General features: G+C 40.5%; 2 protein-coding genes across 3 annotated transcripts in view; one reads left to right on the forward strand and one right to left on the reverse strand.

Annotated features, from left to right (window-relative positions):
* LOC102290982 (disintegrin and metalloproteinase domain-containing protein 11) overlaps window positions 1-8,472 on the forward strand; it is a 19,889-nt gene extending 11,417 nt beyond the window's left edge. The window contains exons 12-26 of one of the 2 annotated variants that reach the window (XM_005920370.3): window positions 192-282; window positions 718-769; window positions 1,230-1,329; window positions 1,467-1,538; window positions 1,665-1,757; window positions 2,084-2,164; window positions 2,250-2,300; window positions 2,379-2,442; window positions 2,564-2,669; window positions 3,373-3,492; window positions 3,608-3,776; window positions 4,053-4,164; window positions 4,936-5,026; window positions 6,239-6,256; window positions 6,568-8,472. In XM_005920370.3, the coding sequence (XP_005920432.1) occupies window positions 192-282; window positions 718-769; window positions 1,230-1,329; window positions 1,467-1,538; window positions 1,665-1,757; window positions 2,084-2,164; window positions 2,250-2,300; window positions 2,379-2,442; window positions 2,564-2,669; window positions 3,373-3,492; window positions 3,608-3,776; window positions 4,053-4,164; window positions 4,936-5,026; window positions 6,239-6,256; window positions 6,568-6,583 (1,236 nt within the window). In that variant the 3' untranslated portion in view covers window positions 6,584-8,472. Of the gene's footprint in view, window positions 1-191; window positions 283-717; window positions 770-1,229; window positions 1,330-1,466; window positions 1,539-1,664; window positions 1,758-2,083; window positions 2,165-2,249; window positions 2,301-2,378; window positions 2,443-2,563; window positions 2,670-3,372; window positions 3,493-3,607; window positions 3,777-4,052; window positions 4,165-4,501; window positions 4,909-4,935; window positions 5,027-6,238; window positions 6,257-6,567 lie in introns of those variants that run through there. The other variant, XM_042218593.1, reaches the window with a different exon arrangement.
* Window positions 8,473-10,165: 1,693 nt separating this feature from the next.
* p3h4 (prolyl 3-hydroxylase family member 4 (inactive)) overlaps window positions 10,166-15,265 on the reverse strand; it is a 6,012-nt gene continuing 912 nt past the window's right edge. Inside the window, exons 2-7 of the mRNA XM_005920368.3 lie at window positions 14,623-14,772; window positions 14,345-14,516; window positions 14,134-14,262; window positions 13,897-14,042; window positions 13,309-13,392; window positions 10,166-11,069 (exon numbers count right to left, since the gene is read on the reverse strand). Of these exons, the coding sequence (XP_005920430.1) occupies window positions 10,920-11,069; window positions 13,309-13,392; window positions 13,897-14,042; window positions 14,134-14,262; window positions 14,345-14,516; window positions 14,623-14,772 (831 nt within the window). The 3' untranslated portion in view covers window positions 10,166-10,919. The remainder of the gene's footprint in view (window positions 11,070-13,308; window positions 13,393-13,896; window positions 14,043-14,133; window positions 14,263-14,344; window positions 14,517-14,622; window positions 14,773-15,265) is intronic.

Raw genomic sequence — 15,265 nt, forward strand, 5'->3', positions numbered from 1 at the left:
GGATGGATGGATGGATGGATGGATGGATGGATGGATGGATGGATGGATGGATGGATGGATGGATGGATGGATGGATGGATGGATGGATGGATAAACTCAACTTATGTGACTCACAATAAATATATGTCGCAAAATATGTGTCCCCACTTCACAGCAAACTTTTACATGCATTCCATGTGAATTTGTTTCAGTATGGAAATGTAGGTGCGATGGCCATCACTTTGTGCCAGAGTCTTGGCCAGAACATTGGGATGAGGTGGAACAATGCACGTAACTCTGCAGGTAAGATAGAAGGAAAGCTTTATTTACAGGGAACTGTAAACCCAGCACTGGAGTGAATAGATTAACAAAGTAAGAGAGCAACATTGGTGCTGGTAGGATTAAGGCAGTGGGGTGGAGGTGTTAGTGTCCCTGTCCAGCAGTTCTCTTCTGTAATTATACTCCTTCATTAGGTGATTAGTCACCTGCTTCCAAGAAGGAGGAGGTGGTGGTTAAAGCATCCTTGCCACTAAAGAATAGGCTCTATAACCATCAGTTGTATTTTTCAATGCCAAACACATAGATCTATACTGTATCTCTTATCTTTATTTGTTATGAGTACAAGTTCATAATGTCTTGCAACAGCATTTAAAGCTTCACAGCTTAAGTTATAAATGAAGATCAGTGCATTATTTTATTCCTTTAGTTTATGTCTATCATCTTTGCCGTTCTTCACAGGAGACTGCAAATGCCCAGATGCCTGGGTGGGATGCATCATGGAAGACACAGGGTAAAATCCCTTTAAGCTACAGTTTTGTCTTACTAATTTCCCTGACTTGAAAAACGAAACACCTGTAACAGAGAGAAACTTTAAATTTTACTGTCTTTCAATTAGTCAAGCCGGTGATAATCACCGATGCATTTGATGCTTTGTGCAAATTTGCTGAAACATAAGACATCAGTGTGCCGGTCACCGTGTAAGAATTACAAATGGTGAATTGAAAGTATTTACTACATGAGTGATTTGGATTTAGCTCCCCTTGCCAGATGGAACAATAAAGATTTCAATTATTCATTTGAGTAATATCTTACTACAGATGGTAACATTTCTGTCAGATTGCGACGTGATGGCACAGACACCCACAATGGATCTGGCATTCCTTACTGGCAGAAAAGTATCATGCTGTTTTTATTTTATTTCCTTGTCATGTAGTGTCTTGATCTTCCTTTGTGTTTTTTTGTCATCACAGATTCCATCTGCCCAGAAAGTTTTCTCGCTGCAGCGTTGACGAGTACATCCAGTTCTTGCTCCAGGGAGGTGGCAGCTGCCTGTTCAACAAGCCCAACAAGGTGAGGGCCGTGTGGATATGTGGCCTGTGAAATCTTTTTTTAAATCAAAATACATATTTAATTTGGAGTCGCACATTATTTTTTGCTTTAATCCTTTGAATAACCTTTACTTAATCTTTTACCTTTGTCTCTTTTAGCTCTTGGACCCTCCTGAGTGTGGGAACGGGTTTGTGGAGCCAGGAGAAGAGTGTGATTGTGGATCCCAGCTGGTAAGTAACTGGCTAGACTGGTTAACCTACTGGAAACAGGTAGCGTCTCCACATCATGTCTATGTATGGGCCCCAAATGGTGTCTTGTTTTCTGGAACTCAGCTGTTTTCATGTCTGTGGTGGCAGGAATGTGCCCGTAGGGGAGGAGCCTGCTGTAAAAAGTGCACCCTTACCCATGATGCCATGTGCAGTAACGGACTCTGCTGCAGTGGCTGCAAGGTGAGCAACCCTGTATTACAAAGAGCCTGAAAAGTAAATTAAACTGACTGAGAGAAATTTGAACATCAGGTTTACTTTGTCAGAGCATTTACAGTATTTTTCTCCTTTATATGTTATCAAAACTTCTGAAATTTAAAAGATTCAGAAAGTCTTAATTTATGCTGGTGCGGTGACAAGAACAAGAAGTGTGTCATGTTTCTTATGACTCACAACATTTTCAGACTTCTCAGCCTGTATGGTTGCGCGGCATGCATTAAAAACCACCCATATGACAACTGATTGACATGTTTGTCTGATGCCTTTTTTTTTCCTCTGATGCGTGTTAGTATGAACAGAGAGGCGTGGTGTGTCGACAGGCTGTGAATGACTGTGACATCCCGGAAACTTGCACTGGAGACTCTAGCGAGGTAGCACTCTCTGTACGCAACACTGAAAACTGTAAGATCACATAAAACGGCTTCCAGTTCACGATGTACTTTCCTACTTTTGCAGTGCCCTCATAATGTCCACAAGCTAGATGGATACATGTGTGATAATAGTCAGGTAAGAGATGGTTTTGGCTGTTTTCTAATATGCAGTTGAGTTTGTGGTACACTAATTAGCACTGTTTCACCCCTTTAGGGACGATGTTACAGTGGACGATGTAGGACACGTGATGGACAATGCAAGGGGCTCTGGGGCTATAGTATGTGTTAAACACATCCACAGCATCTCTTCCAGCATATGACATTTTTATTTTACTAGTTTAGTCTGATTCTGATAGTTAAAATATGAATATGTATATTTGTTTGTTTTTTCCATCTCAGATTCAGCAGACAGGTTTTGTTATGAGAAGCTGAACGCTGAGGGGACAGAAAAAGGAAATTGTGGCCCCGGTCCTGATGGCCAAGGCTGGCTCCAGTGCAACAAGCCGTAAGTGGCAAATTCCCGATTCTCTTTTTTGGTTTTCTTGCACTGTATGTTAGCATTTTCCTTATTATTGCACGGTCTGAATTTCAAGTGTCTCTTGAATGGTGGCCTTATTTTAAGATTTTCCACCAATTTCACTGAAAAGATTCAAAAGATTCAAACATAAAGAAAAGTGAGGAAAAATGGGCACATGCAATACTGCTGGTATGGTCATCCCAAGACAACAAGCAGCTGGACAGTGTCCAGAGAGACAACAAAAAAGGCTCCACAGAGCCTGACCCTTCCAGACATCCTGAAAATAGCAAAAGTTTGAAAATTAGAGGGATTCACACACCCCCAAAAAATCCACCCTGGCTGTGGCTCAGGAGATAGTCTTCCACTAATTAAAAGGTCTGTGATTCAATCTCTGAATCATTCAGTCCTCAAAGGGTCCTTGTGTGCAATCTCAACCAACTTACTGATGCATCAATCAGGAAGTCATTCATAAAGTTCTGTAAGGATGGAATAAAAACTCTGTCTATATGTGTATGAATGTGAAAGAGTCACCTGCTCATTCTAGGCGTGACCTGAACATAATCCTCAGTTGGCCTGTCAGTAAGGAAAAATAAAACTTCTATAAATGTATAGAAATCTATAATACATTTATGAATTGCACTGTTGGTGAAATGTCATGTTCCTTTTTTCTTATTGCATCGGCTTCTTTTAGAGATGTTTTATGCGGGTTCCTGTTCTGTGCTAATGTGACAATGAAACCAAAGTTTGGAGACCTCCAAGGTGAAGTGACCAGCTTCACCCTCTATCACCAGAACAAGTACTTGGACTGCAGGTAGTCACATTAAATTCATCCAATCAGTCACAAAGGCTGTTGTCCATTAGTATCCCTTGGTGTTGTAATTCTAACTCTGTCCTATCTATCTCTCATGTTTGGATGCTTCAATTAGGGGTGGCCATGCTCTGCTAGAGGACGGCTCAGACCTGGGCTATGTGGAGGATGGCACTCCATGTGGTCCCAACATGATGTGTTTGGAGAGACGCTGCCTCCCTGTGGCTGCATTCAACCTCAGCACATGCCCAGGATCCAACTTTGGACGCATTTGTTCTGACCATGGGGTAAAAGAAAAAAAGACAAAGCTAATATCTTCTCATTTTAGAGTGACACTGTCGATTTTTCAGTCTAAATTTGAATGAAAAATTTATGTTTTTTTATGTGAACTTTAACTGTTTCAACACCCTTTTAAGCATCACACATAGGACCTGCTTGAAGAACAGGCTTACGTTGATTATGTTGATCAATACCAAATCATTTTAATGTTATTATATTCAACTGCCCCGTCTTTCTCTTAGCAGATAGCTAATTGGGCCTCTCTCCTATCAAATCTCTTGCAGACCTGCAGTAATGAAGTGAAGTGTATCTGTGATAGGGACTACACCGGGAAGGACTGCAGTGTCTTCGATCCCATCCCTGAGCCCACGGTCGCAACAGGCCCAGAGAAGAAAGGTCCATAGCAACTCTCACCCTGTCCATGTCTCTCTTTCTGTCTGCCTCTCACATCCCCCTCATAGTCTCTACCCATCATCCCTTTAGCTTCTTCATGTACTGAAGTCGACTACCTCAAAAAGGATAGTTCACCTGAATATTGTGAGGAAGTTAATTTTTAGACCACACAGTGTTATCCTTCCTGCTGAGTCTTGGTTTCAATGTTGGAAGATTGTGTGGGTGTGTTGAGACACATTTATCCATTAGAGCATGTGTATGTAGTGAATGTGTGTGTGTGGTGGTACTGTGTGCTTTGCAGGCACTGCGATTTTCAAGTGTCTTCCTTACTTTCTTGCAGTCTGCCAATGACACAGAGCAATTGAGCAGCTGCTGCTCTTATAGAGCCAAAAAAGCCAAAGCCACCCTGAGCAGGAGGGTGTCCAGCTGAAAGAGCAGGAGAGGTGGAATGAGAACAAAGTAATAAAACACTCTCTCCTTTGTATTTTTGTTACTGTTGTCTTCCTGACTTCCCTCGCTCACCCGCCTGTTCTCCCATCTCCACCCCATGTGCTGGTTACTTCCTCTTTCCCTGCATCTCTCTTTCTGTCTGCAGGTATCTTGCCATCTTTCTCTCTCTCTTTCTCCCTCTCTCTAGTTGATGTTGTTGATGTACAGTGTTGATGCTGTCTTCTGACGTGTGTTTTTTAGTGGTGTTGTTTTGTTTCTGCCCCTCCTCTTCCTCCTCCTCCTCCTCCTCCGCACCCTTCCTTCCCCCCTCCTTCCTCTGCGCAGGTCCAAGTGGCACCAATATCATTATAGGGTCCATCGCAGGTGCTATTCTCCTGGCAGCTATAGTCCTAGGGGGAACAGGATGGGGATTTAAGTAAGAGTTCTGGCATGCCTTTGTGTACCTGTCTGCTTCTACCTAAAGGACGTCCCCGCCCCTCCCACTCTCACGTTTATGAACTAGATGCCCATTTGCAACTCACTGCCCGGCCCAGGGGAGGGGAAATGGGGAGTCAAGTCTGAGACGTGCTAATGCTTGAACCGCTTTTGGCTTTTAAGATCCATACAAAACACAACTATGCTGTAATCAACTCTGAGCTCCATCCTGCACCTTTCCTCCCTCTCCATCCTCTTTCCAGACCCATTTTTTTAGTAATGACAGGGCAAGACATGTTTTTTGCCAGGAACCACTACAGCCCTTTTCTCAAGTCTACTAGAACAGACCTGACTTACCCTACTGGTGCCACATTTTCCCCCACCTGTTTACTCTCCATGTAAAGACTAAAAACGTTTTTGTTTTGTTTTTTTGACACTGGGTTTACCTAAGCATTAATTTTGTCATATACTCTTACGTTGGTGCTTTTAAACACCTGCATTATCCCTTTTCTCTGTAGGCAGCATCCTAACCTCAAATGCCCTTGCTGAAGTGCTCCTTCTGCACTATTCCACCTATGCATGCTTGCTATTATGCACTACTTATGGTCTGACCTAAAAGGACTACTGCTGCTCTAATAGACAGTCAGTATATATGATATATGATGTATATGATAATTCTTTGATATATAGACAACAGTAAATTAAGAAGCAATAAGTGATTCTTAGTTTATAGAATGCAGTCAGTCCTTTTGGGGCCAGAAGTGTCTGTGCATGTGTGCATGTGTGCATGAGCCATAAGCAAAGTTTTCTCTTCCTAATCATACTGCTGGCTTACTGGGTAATATTATCAGGCATAGCTGTGGCAGACTTCTGTAGACCTGCTGCATGTGATGTGATCACTACAATGTGATGAAGATTTAGGGAAGGACTGGTAGATGAATAATGGATTGAGTCATTGTTTGAGTCATGATGTAGCTAATTCTGACTTGACTTGAGGCAGTTTGACAAGAAGGAAACTCTTTAAAAAATCCTTAAGTCCACTCTAAGTTGTGTTTACTTGCTTTGCTACTTACTTTGCTTTTTACATAAAATTATAACTTGCCAAGCACATTAATTCTTATTTGTGTGTCATGAGTTCTTCATTTCTTTTATCAATACTGACTTAAGTATCTCCACATTTTGTCTTCTCTCTTGGCGTTCTCATGGGATGCAGGAACATTCGAAGAGGAAGGTATAATATATCACCATGTAATCTGTACACAGAGCTGCATCCTAAAAATATCCCACTATCTCATCCCAAACTCGCTCCGCATGGCTGCTGACACAGTAATCCACCATCTGAAAATCATCTCCACAGAACTTATTCAATCCTTTCCATTTCAGTTCTCTCCTGTTTTAATTTTTTTTTTTAAATACTTTAGATCATTCCTATTACATCAGCTACAAAACAGTAAAGCAAAATACCTTCTCTCATCGTCATCTCCTATCACCTATATCAGCATATCTATATTAATAATTGCTTAATTTTCACTTGTCTTTCAGATCTGGTGGAGGATAAGATCTGTCTGTCTTTCTGTCTCTGTGTCCTGTCCACTTCTGTCTTCCTCCTCGCACTGTGTCATTTCACGTTGAAGAAGAGGGGAACAAAAAAAAATAGGTCTTCCACTACTGTCCCACAATATCTCCAAAACCTCTTCCGAGCATCGTTTCCTCCACGATCGCGTCTGCTCCTTTCGTCTGTCCTCCTGGGACCTGTGGAGCTCCTCTCACCATACCAGCCAAATCATACTCATGTGGCTGCTGCCAGCAGGCCACTGAGGATTACGTCCAGGCCACGCCTAGAGCAAGCAGGTGGCTCTCCCTGTGGGAGACACCGGGGTCTTCCTCCAGTCCAGTGGCTATACGAATGTGCTTTGGTGTCTGTGTACCTCTTCTCACGTCTCGGACAGTCTGATCAAGAACATATCAACGGTGGACCAAATGAGACACGTCTTTCCAATGCCTGCCTGCACATAAACTAACCCGGCCGTCACTTGAGTCCACAGGTATTGCTGGACTAGCACACAGACTGAAATAACGTAACAGGGGCTGTATTGTTTCCTTTTTTTCTTTAAGGAAACGGACCTAAGATACAGTTCCTCCGAGGTCCAGACGTTGACAAGGTGCATCTTAAAATGGACAGAAATGAGTTTTTAATCTACAACATTTGGCAACGTTGAGATAACTTTAACAAAAAGAACACTGTTGTTAGCATGTTTTCCAAAGAAAAGGTGAGTAAAGACTGACTGATCGTAGAAGCTGTTTGTTCTGGATTGCAGTTTGAGTCTTAACTTGAGGCATCCTACCTGCCCACCAATCTCCCACACCCTCAAGTTTTCAGGTACAAAAAAAGGAAGCTAGGTGTTGTGGTTTTGGGATCATTAAAAAAAATATCATATATATGAAGCAGCAGAGACCGTAACTTAGTGTTTTCGATGACAGACCGACCAACATACATTCCACAATATCTGTCTGTGCGTGTTCACCACTTTTGGGCCCAAAGTTTGTACGCTTAGGAAGTTTACTATGTCTGTCTGCTCAGGAGTGAATGTATGGGTGTAAGAGGTTTTTAAAGAAAGTAAGAATGTGTGTGTTTACATTAATGTTATGGGGCAGTTGTGTCTGTGTACACCTGAACATTCCTCCCATCACTGGTTTTTACCTCTAGCAGATCATCTCTTTCTACAACCTGTTGTGCGCTGCAGCCACACACCCTAAAGGCAGCACAGAAAGAATTCAACATGTCATGTATCTACAAAAAAAATGAGCACTAGCCAACTGTATGCACACCTATTTGTAAATATGTGCAAGATATACTGAATGTTAAATGCAATGTATGAAGATTTATTTAAAACTATGCTTAAAAAATAATTTATCTGTTTGAGAAAATTTATAGCTATCCATCTCCTGACACGCCCTGCCTCTGCAAATCTCTCCTGTAGACAAAGCTGTCCATGCATCTTTAAATGTGGCCAAAAAAAAAAAAAAAGCTATGCTTGCCATCTCATCATTTCTCTTGTAGTTCTAACTACCACTGAAATGAAATGCCATGAGTCTTTTGTACATTTGTTGATAGCCCTGAGCCCTGGGTGAACGCCTCAGCCCAGAAACTTTGTAAATGAGATTAAAGAGATCTGGTTCGGGGTCCAGAATGCAGCTTGTCTGATGGCGTATGCGGTCAGTTTGGTTTGTTTTGAGCTTTGCACTATGGCTAATGCACTATTGTTATTAATACAATATGTACAGAGTGGATATCAAATGCAATCGGGAAGAAAAAGGAAGAAAATGAGATGCGTCTTACCCCATATTTTTAGAGACTATCTTTTTTGAAATTAATTAATGAAAAGGAATGAAATCAAGACTGCAAATGGATTAAAATGAAGGGAAAATAAAATACTAAAACACGAAGCCACACCTCTTACTCTCGCATGTCACTGCCTGTGTCTGTTGGTATTTCACAGCTTTAATCGATGGTTAGACTTTCTGCTTTTTTCTGGTTCTTAATTTTTTTTAAATATAATGATTATATGAAACTATCGTAAGAAGGTAGAAAAGAATCATGCAAAACATTGCGTAAATTATATGGCATTAAAGCTTTTCAGAGCTATTTACACTACTGTGCAAAAGTCTGAAATCGCTCATTTCTTTATATTTTGTGCACAAGGAGGCAGACTTTCTTCTAATTTTTGTTGAAGTTTTCTTGAGCAACAGTTTTCCAGGATTTCTGATGGATTTCAAACTTTGGCTTTGGGCAATACCTTAAAAAAAAAAAGTCATATGCTTAAAAAACTGACACCTCATCAGAAATGATCTCAGTGGAACAGTGACTGTCAAGAAGCCAAAATAAAGGAAGGGAAACTGGCAGAAAAGACTGAGGTATGCCAAATTACACAAGAACGGGACTGAAAATCAGTAACAACAGGTCTGAGTGATGAATTCAAATTTGAAGTTTTTCCCTCAAATTATTACCAATGTGCACAGAGGAGGTCAAGAGAGATACAGTCATCTGTAAAACACGGTGGAGGCTTTGTCAAGGTTTATTGCTGCATTTCAGCCAGTGGTGTTGGGGATCTTGTCAAAACTGATGGAATTACAATGGAAGAAAAATGCCATCAGACTTTGATCCATCATTTAATACCATCTGGAAAGAGCTTAATTGTTTAACAGAGATCCCAAACACACTGCCAATGTAGTAAAAGCCTACCTAAATAGAAAAAACACAGAGTAGGAAACTACCAGATATGCACCAGGCTCCTCATGCCTGGTGCATTTATGCAGTTATGCACCAGGCTCCTCATGCCTGGTGCATAACGGTTTCAAAGCTCCAAAGAAGAGCTTTGAATGTCCTTTGAGAACTATTTCTGAACACTACTTAAATAAATTATAAGAAAGTTCAGGATGTGCTGAAGAAAACCATGATCGTATAGAAAATATGTTTTTACACTCCATTTCTTTGCCTTTGCATGTTTAAATAAATTGCTCCTCTTTCCCATTTTACTAACACAAACTGAATAAATGAGGGGTGGCTCGAGACTTTTGCACGTTACTCTACATGGAGGGCAAAGTGGGTGAACCATGCAGCAAGAGCTTTGTGCTAAATGGTGATTATTTATCTCAGGTTCATGAGCGCAACTACATCCCAAACACTTGCCTTCCTGTTGTACATCTAAAAATGCCCCACACATCTTGCTTTCATGCTCCGCTGTTGTCCCCAGCGTCGCCACAGATCTTCAATGAGAATGTTTTCATTTGCTTTTGTAGTTTGTGGTTTGGGTCCTTGCTAAATAAGATTAACTACCTTTTTATAGGGTAAATCCCATGTTATAATATAAACTGGATGCTTACATTTTTTCAAGAGACCAGGTCGACCTCTACATTGTCTTTTTTTTTTTTTTTTAATCAAGCGTCAAATACATTTGCAACATAAAAACATTATTTTTAAACCTTAAATTTATCAAACATCTTCACCATATTAATCAAACTTGGTTCCAAAATAAATTGATTAGAGTAGTAATGTAATCAAAATAGTTTTTACAATGCAAGTATATTTGAGCTTATTAAAGTAGTTATTTTAAAAAAATGTATGATTCCAATCAAAAAGAATACATTAAATTATTTTAATTAAAAGCATCTTATTACCAATATCTTATTGGTGGATGACAAATAACAACATAAAAGCCCCATGTCAGCATTGTTATATCACACCTCACAGCTTTCATTAAATAACAGTAAATAAAAACTGTAGAAAAGTCATTGGCAAATATCAGCATTGAGCCCAATGATTGATTAGTCTTTCATACTGATCATCATGATGGGTAATTGTGTCCATTTAATAACCAACTAAGTTAAAATTAAAACAGAGCCCCCCGGTAAGATAAACCATGACAAGAAGCATGGGTTGAGTTAATGTAACTTGGATGAAATTTGATATCCTGCAGTAAGAGGGCCCTAAACACACAGGGTGCTTCTCACTCTGGGAGATTAGGGGGAGAGAAAAAGCTCACATAACAAAGTGAAAAAATCCAAATATATTCATTTTTCCCCGATAACAAAAGTAGCTTTCTATTTTGTTACCGTGCATATTTAAGATTTGTTTTCACCTCACAAACGTCATTTACTCATGGCTGTGCATGCACTAACAAGGCTGTGAATTTTAATCTTGTCAAAAAAACAGAAAAAAAGAAATCCCCACAATCAATCACCAGGGGGGCTCTGTGTTTTTGGTTTTTTTGCATAATACTGATAGGAATCTAGATGTTTGTCTGTAGATGGTTCAGCATTTTTTGGGCATGTTTTCATGGGAGGTGGGACAGAGTTGGACGTGAAAGTGTTCTGCTCGAAGATAAAGACAGATGTCAGTCTATGACTTCTCCAGTGTCCCACTTAGTTTTGGGTTCCTGCCACCAATCAGCCAGGAGGGACTCCTCATAATCCCCCATACCCTCAAACTCAGTGTCAGGATGGTTTGAGCGAGAGGTGGTCATTTCTTCTGGACTTACAACTTCCTAAAATGTAAAAGAGAAAAACAAAACAAATTAACAGAAAACTCTTTAATGAGGCTACACTCACACTGTTGCGTTTGAAAACGCATTGTTTTCTCTCCGTTTTGGCCTCCCGTCCACACTTTCCCCGAAGGAAAACGCTCTCGAAAACGAATACATTTGAGGACGGTGCTTTCGCGTCACAGTGCGGACAGCGAAAACGGAGACTTTCGAAAACGATGACGCATTTTAGTCATGTGATGCAGTCATGTGACCAATTAAACTAAGGTAGCGGAGTTGTTTTGTTTGCTCTCAATTTTGACAGCCCTATTAAAGATTAATATCAGTTTGTACATGCTTCAGATAGCTTTTCTTCAAATTCTTTAATTCTCACTCGCTTTTGCAAAAAACTTGGTGCTTTTCCTCGACATTTTGCTGCAACGTTTCAATGAGCTGGAAAGTAAATAAACGGCAGACAGAAATGAGGCAGGCTGAATCTTCTTGTGTTTCACGCATGTGCAGTAATGGAACTTAAGCGTTTTCGGCCCTTTCAATGTGGATGCACAACTCTGTGAAAACGACTGAAAACACTAGTGTGGACGCGGAGTGTTTTCAGATGAAAAGGCCATTTTCAAATCTATCTGGGCTAGTGTGGACGTAGCCTTACTTACAGTACTATTCAGAGATTCACTGACACATTCTTCTTCTTATGTCTGTAAATCTGTCAACTTTTGCACCCTGTAATTCAGCCTGAACTTTCACAGTCCTCCTTTCCCCTTCTCAGGTCCAGGCAGTGTGAAGCTGGGAGGAGCCGGCCTGAGTTAAATGGATGTGGCACAGTCTCAGTGGCCAACACCTCCAAGCCACATACCACACACTGCTGCCGGAAGACAACCCCCTCCACCCCTTCTTCCGCAGCCTTCACCCCTGTTTCTCCCTTTCATCCTCTGATTTCTTTTCCTTTGTGTTCTCTACATTTAGTTTGTTGGTTAATTCCCCCAAAGTAAAGGTCTACACTCCTAAAGAAGATATGAAGTTTGCATTTTGAAAAACAATAACAGTAAACCCCAGCTGGATCCTCCAAGTCAAAGACTTATTTTTATCCTCTGTAGTCCTGCAGAGAGTTTGGATTTTATCTGCTGAGGTTTTCAGGCGTCTGCGTCTGATACCTCAGCCACTGTTCCAGCACAAAGGGGACCGGTGGAATTTTGTTTTTGTTGTTAAAAGAAAAAAAAAAACATCTCAGAGATAATTATCTCTGCAAGCTTAGTCAGATATGATCATCGTAGCTGTATACCAGTAGCTGGATTATAACAAAGGATTTCTTTGTAGTTTAGATGAACATTTATAGTTACTGTTTTTGTAAGAAAATGTCAAATTGGTATAGAAGTCAGACTGTAAGCGTTCAGTGTTTTCCTAATGGACATTTAAAACAATACATATTTAGAGTCTCAAACTGGACTATCCCTAACTTGTAAATTAAGTGCATTGCCACTGTAGCAGCATATAAAAAGATTGGCATAGCCACTGTGACTTCACCCATTGGTTTGTAAAGTGTGGTTTTGAAGCGTCGCACTGATGTTTGGGCTTCTAGCCATCTTGGCTTCTTGAAACCAAAAGTCATGAGAGAGGGTTGGATCTGACCAGCAAACTGAAGTTACTGAGGAAATAAATAAATCTTTTCCCAGTCTTTGCCTAAAATAGGTTTTAAAGGCTTTCCCCCTCTATAAGCTATATTACTATGTATGAACAACATTTGGTAGCGTACATTCATCCAAGTCTTTACAATTCTAATGTAGAGGAATGTGCTGAAACTATTGTGAACCTCCACTGTGTCTGTGCTTGATTGAGACATTTCCTGTTGGAGCTGTTGATTGACTTGGTCATTGTTCTGCATTTTCAGTGAGAATTATTTTTGCGCCATGTCTCTCTCTTATAATATTTCAGACTGCAGTCTATCTATCAAAATGATCATCATTTTGTATTAGATAAGGTTTGAAACCAGCAATAAGTAACATAAACTCATTGGCAAAAGATTTTGTTATAGCTTGTCCTCTGCTAAATTGGTGCCACAGTTCGGTTTGTTTAATGCTGCTAATTAAATGCCATATTTTATAAAGATTAGTCCTTCAGATAAATTTTTTTTCTTTCTTTAAAGGAATTAATGTAATTTCCGTTGACGCTTAAGCTCAAGCCCTCATTCTGTCTAAAAACAGTGCGCCATTAGTCAACATCAGCCTTTGAGCCAAGTGTAGAAACATACCTCATCGTCTGTTTGCAGGTAGCTCAGAGCAAACTCCAGCATTTCTTTCTGTTTGGTCGTCTGGTTAAAGTACCTCAGTGCCTCCTGGAAAAGTTAAAGGGACATCAGCTTTTGTGTAAGCTCAAGCAACCAGTGGGAACAAACAAACAGTTTTACAACACAGAGCTGAACAACAAATTTGGCTAGCTGGTTTTTTGTTTACTGGCTTTTCTCCTCTAAGTTTAGAAGCCTTCATGTGTTTACAGCAGCACTACATGTATTTAAAACCAGGATGCAAAGAACTTTACAGGCTAGACCAGCTTCAGATGGGTCTAGCCCATAAACTGCACTGCAGCTGCTGCCAATTTTACACCCTGCAGAAAAGACAGGAAAACATATCTGCCCTACACAACTATACAAGTTTCTAATTACCACCCTGAAATTGTGTTAATGTTCACGCCGTGACCGCTTCATGCTACCATTTTCCTGCTTTGCAATATGCACCGCCTGCTGCTTCCAAACAATCCAGCCTGCATGAGCTGCAGCTAAACCGCTCAAGTCCTGGAAGAGCCGATGAATGAAGACTGGCGCAGTTTTTGTTTTACTCACAGGCCGAGGTTCAAAATCATTATCGTTGAGGCCCCACTGCTCCCGGTAGAAGCGATAATACGCCACATTTTGCTGCATCACCTGGTCTTTGGGGTCGAACAGCATGTAACTTGCTGCACACGGAGCAGCGTTCTTTACATCATTTACTGGAAACAAAGTAATACATGTTTTTAAAAAACCCATTATATTACACAGATCTCTGCAAAACAAAGCCAAAGTCTTGGTAATAGTTCTTACATTTATAATAAGAAAACTGGAGGTAGTGATACATAGTAGCTACAAACTTCTCCACAAAGAAGCCTCCAACGCTGGGTGTCAGGTTCTCCTCGCATTTAAATTTACATTTCAGAGCATTTATATAGAGATCTGATGGAAGCAAGAAGGAGAAAATGTTATTTTGCCTCAAATAATCTGAATTTAAACTGCTCCTGAATGACTCTCCTCTTACCCGCCATGCTGGGATAGAAATCTTTGAACTCCACAATCTCATATGAGCTGTCACAGCCAGCTAAACAGAGGTTGTATACTTCAAAGTACTGTGTGATGGCCTGCTCCATGTTTCTAGCACTGTTGCTGAAGTCTCCGTTGTTGTAGAGCGTCACACTTTTCAAGAAAACACTCTGTGTAGTAAAGAGATTCATTTAAAAAAAACAAAAAAAACAACAACATAGAACTCAAACATCAGACCTCTCATTGGTGCAATATGACAGTGCTTAGGGTACAAACTTCATATGGCTGCTCCTCGTGATCAATGAGATATTCCTCCACGTCAAACAGTGTCTTGTAGTAGTTCATGTTCTTTGTTAAGAGGACATCATCTGGGTTCTTCTTCAGGAAAGTGTGAGTTGCAGCCACTGCCTTCTCCAGGTTGTTAAGCTGAGGGAGAATGTAACACATGGCACTGGAGTTACAGGAAGATACTTTTATTTTTACTTTTAAGGTAAACGTTTTTAAAAGAGGACATGTCAGAGCACATCATTTCTTGAGAAGTCAGTAAACAGCTGATAGATGCAGTGGTTGGAAACTAAGTGATAATATCAGATATCACACACCAGAGTCAGGTAAAAGATCTGGACAGATGTTCGTGGAAGTGGGTCGGTATACCCTGTTAGTTTGAAGTATAATAAAAGGTATCATTTTGGGGGAGGGTTAATCAACAATAAATAAATATGCAGAATAATCTCTGAGTGAAAGAGGGGGGCACAGCAGATATTCTGCTTTTAGGATTCAGAGTTAAAGGGTTTCTGATGATGTACGTTCAATTAATTTCCCCCACAGCCACAGCATGGATGTTGTTAGTGTGGAGGCAATTTAATGACCAAGCATACTTTTACGCACACTTTTTACGCGAAAGATCTTGCCGACTAAG

Source organism: Haplochromis burtoni, unplaced genomic scaffold (assembly GCF_018398535.1).
Source record: "Haplochromis burtoni strain Fernald_Lab_line unplaced genomic scaffold, NCSU_Asbu1 Contig_21, whole genome shotgun sequence".
NCBI lineage: Eukaryota > Metazoa > Chordata > Actinopteri > Cichliformes > Cichlidae > Haplochromis > Haplochromis burtoni.